The sequence below is a fragment of the Otolemur garnettii genome, unplaced genomic scaffold, assembly GCF_000181295.1.
Source record: "Otolemur garnettii isolate 467f Iridium unplaced genomic scaffold, OtoGar3 scaffold00012, whole genome shotgun sequence".
In the NCBI taxonomy this organism is placed as follows: domain Eukaryota; kingdom Metazoa; phylum Chordata; class Mammalia; order Primates; family Galagidae; genus Otolemur; species Otolemur garnettii.
The window spans coordinates 14779822-14786649 of record NW_003852407.1 but is presented as its reverse complement, the minus strand read 5'-3'; the positions used below and the strand labels follow the sequence as shown (position 1 = coordinate 14786649).

At 52.0% G+C, this 6828-nt stretch overlaps 1 protein-coding gene across 22 annotated transcripts in view; it reads right to left on the bottom strand.

Moving 5' to 3' along the window:
* CELF4 (CUGBP Elav-like family member 4) overlaps window positions 1–6828 on the bottom strand; it is a 307083-nt gene that overhangs the window by 20950 nt on the left and 279305 nt on the right. For 19 of the 22 annotated variants that reach the window (XM_023510227.1, XM_023510233.1, XM_003784735.3 and 16 more), the window contains exons 8-9: window positions 5519–5668; window positions 1103–1168 (exon numbers count right to left, since the gene is read on the bottom strand). In XM_023510227.1, coding sequence (XP_023365995.1) covers window positions 1103–1168; window positions 5519–5668 — 216 coding nt within the window. The remainder of the gene's footprint in view (window positions 1–1102; window positions 1169–5518; window positions 5669–6828) is intronic. The other 3 variants (XM_012802079.2, XM_023510234.1, XM_023510232.1) reach the window with 1 other exon arrangement.

Here is a 6828-nt window from a genome sequence, read left to right as displayed (position 1 = left end):
GAGAGAGAGAGAGAGAGAGAGAGAGATTGTGTGTGTACATGTTGGGGAGGAGGCAAATTTAATTTGAAACAGTGGACAAACCAAACGTGTGAATAAGACACACTTATGGATAATCAAAAATATCAGATGCCCTGGACAAATGGAGAGGTTTTCCCACTTCTTGAGTCACAGCTGACTCTGGCTGACACACTCCTACTCCCACTCAGAGGGTGCCAGGTGGGAGGTAGGGAGCCACCCTAGGTGTGGACTTGGCCTCTGGGGAGTCTGCTGGGGGTAGACCCCAGAGCAGAGGACTGAGTTGGACAAACCTGATGTTTTGTACTCAATTAGAAGAGGTCCGAGGTGGGACAGGATGGCCAGCTCCCTCCTCAGCCTGGATGGGCTCCCAGAGCAGCAGGGCCTGGGCTCAGAGAGGTAAGAAACCCTCTGGGCTCCAGATGTGCCAGGCCAGTTTCACCTGAGTCCCCACTTTGCCAGGTGGCCCCATCACCCTCAGGGGAAATAGCAAAGAGAGACCCTAACCACAGCAAAGAGAGTGGCTCAGTGACCCATGGGTCTTCTGCTGGCTCAGGGCACTCTTCTCACCTCTCCTTTTGTCACATCTGTTGGAGCCACATCCTGTGCCTGTGTATGGGGCAGGGGAGTGGAAAGTGCTTCTCTTCCAGGGGTCTCCTTCCCTCGAGCCAGGCATCTATGCTTCCTGGGCCAGTGACCATGCACTGCTGTGGGCAGCACCCCAGGTCCAGCCTCACTCCCAGTGCTCCTATGTGGCTTGGTACTTCTGGTTAAATCAGGTCTGACAGCACCATAGGGAAGGGAAGTCTGGCCTCAAACATAAGTAACTGGTCCACAAGAGCAAGGCTTACCAGCTCATCTAGAGTCCTGCCCACCCACTACTGAGAGGGCACACTGCTAGGGAGGCATCCTGGAGGGTCTCTGCCAGTCCCACCCTCCCTCCTTCCATGAGGCTCCCTGCCATTCCCTCTCTCCGTCCTGTGCAGTGCTGGGCCCAAGGCTGGGATGGGGAGGAATACTGATGTCACAGGCGTGGAGAGATGAACGTGGCTGGGGTTAAAAGCCAAGGCGACGCGTGGATACTAACGACCTGCATACTGCTGCACTCCAGCGTAGGCCTGCTGCAGGGGGTCCGCGGCGGTGGGGCTCTGTGCTGCAGGGGGCCAAGGGGACAGAGGTCAGAGGTGCCCACGAAACTTGTCCCCACCCCCCAACATGCCTAAGGGATGATGCCGTGGCTGCACCACCCTTTCTGGCCACTGCAGGGTCTACCCTGGGGCAGGCTGAGACTGGGACCCTGAGTGCTTGGGCTCTCTTGGGGTACCCTTCCCCATCCCAGAGCTCTTAGTATGGTAGAACAGTGCCACCACTGGCTAGGGATAGGTGCAGGCTGCAGCTGGCCTGGGGTGGGGTGAGGTGGGCAGTTCTTGTGGAAGACCAAGAGCTGGGGAGGAGATGCTAGAGGAAGACTCAGTCTGGAAGGGCTTGAAGGGGCCACACAGGGACCTGGTCCTGGAGAAGGGCTGTGGGGAAGGCATGAGAGGGGGCTGGAGGCTATCAAAAAGGTGTGCTTATCCTCCCTGATCATCAGCAGAAGGTGGGGGTAATGAAGGGAAAGCTTAGCTGACCCAAGCTGGGTAAAAGAAAAGGCAGAGAGAGCTCACACAGCCACTCTGTCCTCCTGGGCCACCCACACCTGCTCAAATAGAGGCACCCCTCTCTCATTCTTGGGGACTCTGCACACAGCATGAAAGCCTTCCACTCCAAGTCCCTGGCCTAGGTGCTCTCAGCAGGGACTGGCCACACAAATGAAGTCTGCCCAATGGGCCGGGAGAGGGGTGCTGACCACAGAGACTAAGAAACCAGAAGGCCAAGGGCCTTCCTCACACCTCCGACTGTTGAAGGGATCAGAAATGGAGTTGGGGTGGGGGGAGGGTCCATAAAAAGGAGAGGAGGCCAGTCCAGGGATTGGAAAGGCTTTATTAGCAGAGAGAGGAGAGAAAAAGAGCAGAGTGGAGTCTGACTGGAAGTCAGCTGAGCTTTCACAAAGTTTCAAGAGGCTTTTATTACCCCTTGTCAATAGGGTTCAATATGGGAGGGAGGTTCCCAGAGGTGTCCTCCCTTCTGCAAAGGGACTAATTTATACACTCGGGGCAAATCTAGGAGTTATTCCTTTAACCAGCTGCCAGCTGGGGCCAGAGTAAAAGTTCCTGTTCTGTTGTTTCCCAGGAACACTGGCCCTGAAGCATTCTGGGTGTGTGTGTGGAGGGTTTGCTGTGATCATGCAGTTTGGTTTCTGGCCTGGTTCCCCAAGTGGTTGTACTCCTGTCGGGGCCTTGAGGATTTCTTTCCCATACTTGTGACTCTGGGATGTCTCCCACCTAGTGTGAGGATAGGTCCTGTGAGCTGGTGATACTTTGACGAGAAACCTCAGGGAAGCTGGACTGGGAAAAAGGCTTAGTTCCTTTCTGTTGCCTTTGCTGTCTTTGCAGGAGCTGGGGGCAAAGGCCTGAAGAGTGAATCAACACTGGGCACTGCATGTGGTGACCAAGGCCAGTGGTGGGCTTGGGAGTGGGCTGGCCTTGAAGGACAAGGGAGGTGGTAGAGACAGGTGCCACCTAGAGGGAGGGTCTAGTACCCGCTCCACTGGTGTGTCTGGGGTAAACAGGCTATCACAGGGTGGCAGGAAGAAAACCATCCAGGCTTATCTGCCTGTCAACCTAGGCTAGCCAAGATAACTGGCTGTTCTGGGCTCTGGGGCCTTCAGACTAGGGAGAATCCCCAAACTTTCCTCTGAGCTCCTATCCCTGAGTCTCTCAGTAAAATTTGATTAGAAAAAGAGCACCAGACCTCAAGGGTGCCCAGGGAAAAGGCTTTGGCAGGATGGCAGGTTCCATACCCCCCAGGAAATAGTGCACAGCAGGGGACTTGGGCCTACAGGGTCTCTGCTCAGAGAAGAGCAGTGGAAGATGGGCCACCTAGACTGCCCCAGTCAAACACCCCCTCCCTCTACTTCTGCCATGGTGGAGACTGGAGCCAAGGGCTCCCCGGTGTGATGTGCCTGACAGGTGGTCTTCTCCTCCCTCTTGCTCCCTCTGTCACTGTCCTCTGCCAGCATCCAAGCTCTCTGAAGAGCCACATCTGGCTTGTCCTCTTGGACTTCCCAGCTGCTCACTCATGCTATTCCTGCATGCAAATCAGGAAGGAGAGCCCTTTCCTCCAGGCACACAGTTTGGTTGCACAAAATTTGAGCTGCACAACTTACATGGCAGGTCCAGCATTGTGCCAGGAACACTGTAAGTGCTTGGCAAATAATGTGACTGACGGCATGAATGAATGAATGGTTTTTAATGTGTGAGAGCAGTCCCTTCAAGGGTGTTATGCAAGAATAAAGGCCACACTATGTGCATCCACCATGATCTTGACGAACAACAGGGAGGAAGAGAAAAGCTACCTGAGGCTAGGAAGTGGAGAAAAGCATTTATGAGACTCCTCTCTACTTCTCTGCTTAACGACCTCATTAGTAACTGCCAAAGAGTGAACATATTGAAGGATCTCGCTCATTACAGCGGCTCCAAACTCCGCATTTAAAGATGGTAAATTAATTTTTTTAATGTACTACTTTTCTCCTTTCCTTCCCTCCTTCCCTCCCTCCTGCTCTGGCAGGGAATTGTTTATGAGATGTGGCAGATTGTTACAAATGGGGGAAAGAAACATTTCCAAATTCCATGAGGGAAACAGCTCACAGATGCTGGTGGGGGTGGGGAAGGAACAGGTTTGTCAGAATCCAGAGATCCAGATGGGCTGGTGGGCAGGGAGGAGTGGGAAATGAAGCCACCCAGATGTGCTGGGAATGGCATCTCCCAGTCCATGAGTCTGAGACAGGGATCTCTTCTACTTCCTGCTTGCCCCACCCACCTCACCTGGCAATCCCTCCCAGCCCAGAATCTTCATCCTTAACACTCCAGACCCTCCGGCCCTTACCACCTTGCACTTGAGATTTCTCCGGCCACTCCTCTGTGAAATAAGGGGTGTACTGGTAAGCACTGGGATGAGACCAAGGACAACTCCAACTTCAAAATTAGGGAATTCTCCTTTTCTCTCTCCCTCTGGCACAGTGACCTAGCAATCTGTATCTGGGGCGGGGGTAGGGGTGGGGTGGTAGGGCTTTTATATACTACAGATGTCTGGGTCTTATTCCAGACAGTGAAATCAGAATTTGGGGACTTTTGTGGTTTTATAGAGCCCCACAGGGGATTCTGGTGGGCATCCAGAGTGGGAGCACAGCTCTGCCTTCTTGCTCATCTACCTTGGGCTGGCATCCTCTGCCCTACTGGGCTAACTTCCTTACCACCCCTTACCCCTGCCAGGCAGGACCCCTTCTGCCTCTGAGTCTGTAGGACAGCCCCCTTCACAGAAGTGTGCTCTGTGTTTATCCTCACCTCTTCAATTCCTACCCATCTGTTATAGCTCCATCTTAGTCTCTTCCTCAGAGAGGCTCTTTTGCACTTCTTCAGTCTACAGAAGTGTCCCTTCACTCGAAACCTTTGGTATCTTGAGTCTGAGAACATTCACTCTTGATCAACCATATTGTCTCTCATTCTATAGATTACATAGATTCTATAGATTATAGTACATTTCTGCCTAGAAATTTGACCTCCCAGGGGATAGGTCTACATCTTGCCCCATCTTGCCCCTCCCTTTTATCCAGCACAGACTGATACTTAAGTGGAATCTGTAAGCTCATTCTCTGCCATCCAGGAAGGGGATGGCACTGTTTCCATCTCCATTGTATAGTCTACCCTAGGGCTTTGGGCCAGGTTCCCTGTTCTGATACCAGTCCATTCTCCAGACCCGATAAAGGAGCTACGTCACACATGCTCACTCTGTGAGAACTGCTAAGTTTGAGCAGAACAAAGTTAATCAGGGACAGCCCTCCCACATCTTCCTTTGTGCCAGACTTCATAAATAAACAGATCCAGGAGCTGTCTAATGTTCTGATATGCTGTCCAAGGTGCTGACGAGGCTGTTGTGGGCATCAAAGGCCTGGACTAGTAGGGTACCAGCTAGACCGCCAATCCATATACCTCCACTTCCTTCCCCAAAGGGTCTTTTCCTACTTGACACTAAATCTGACTGTTACTTTAGTGTCTACTTCCTTCATTCTTATAGGTCAAATTCACGCTGAATTAATTTACAGTCACTGGCCTCTCTATGTGGTTGTACAATTGCACCTAGACTCTTCCCTGAGGGATTACCTGGAATAGGGTTCTCGCTCACTGATCAGACTGACACCTCCCCAATGGCAGGATTTTGGTTTCTTCTTTCCCACTATGGGCTCCCTGAAGGAGGGCAGGATGCTGGCCTTCCCTGATCACACTTGGGGTTTCACCAAGGAATGGACAGAGGAGCAACACACATTCCTGTTAGAATAGCAAGGGAAGGAATGAAATGGATGAGGAATGTGCTGTATGGGGAAGGAAGGGCTACCAGATGTGCTTACCTGGGTAGGGGTGGATGCCATTGGTGAACACAGCTTCCGCAGCAGGTTGCCCATTGGCCTGTGGGGGGAGGCCGGTGAAGCCATTCACCCCAATGGGGGACGGGATGCTAGGCACGGCTGGTGCAGGGATGCCTGGAGGGGTGCTGCCACCTGGTTCCAGGGGTAAAGAGGGCAGGGGAGGAGGGAAGGGATGCATAATAAAGACGAGGAAGGCCAACCTGTGGAGCTTCACCTTGCTGGTTCCAAAGGCCTGTGGATAGACTTGGACCTCACATACCAGCTCAGTTTGTCTGTGAACCAGGCCTTGGCTTATCTCTCTGTATAAGGTGGCTTCACCCATCTCAATTGTATCCATCCTTCAAGGCATAGCCCAAGCCCCACCCACTCCATTTAAGGCTTCTCTGACAACTGAGGGCTCATCCTTGGACCTATAGCCTATATACTATCCTCAATGCCCTTAACTTTAACCACATTTGGGCCTCCTTCAGTCCTTTTCAGTAGCTCTTGCTAACTCCAGCTAAGTAAGGATGGGCTGGTCCTTGAGGGGCTTCTCTGCCTCCCCAGGAAGAAGTCTTGCCGCTCAGGTGGAGCATTAATTAACATTAATTCCAATGTTACCTTATGCTGAGGTAAGGAGGTCATTGTAGAGTCCAGACTCAACACTATTTCATACACAAAATATACCCTTGGCATCCTTCAGTTGAAGCAGTGTGGTGCTTATGATGGGAAGGGTAAAGTTGGGGTCACATACAGTACCCTATGCCCTCCCTATACCAGCGGTGTAGAACCCAACATGTGAATGATATGGTGATTTTACTGAAGGCCCAGAGGCTGGAGCAGGACGTCCACTTCATGCAGGAAGTGGGGCTCCTCTGAGAATGAGGACCTGAGGCTGGCCCACAACCTGGGCTCTTTAGTGTCCCTGAGATTGGGGATCAGAGCTATGAGGTAGTGCTTAAGTTGGGCCCAGAGACGGCACAGTCTTTTATGGCAGTTAGCTGGGAAAGGAATAGTTCCTGGATGTCAGGAGGGTTGCTTCTGTGACCTGGGCTGACAATAAGAGCCTAGGGTACTGGACCAGCCTCTGGGAATAGACGACTATTTCTAAATGTTGACACTCTTGTCATTTGGGATCAGATATTTCCTTGTTGTGATGGCTTTGCTGTGCATGCAGAATGTATGGCAACATCCCTGGCCTTTACCCAGTAGATGCCAGTAGTATTCTCCACTCCCTGTTGTGATAAAAGTGTACCCAGACATTGCCAGATGTTTTGGGGATAAGGGATAAAAATGTACCAGTTGAGAATCAC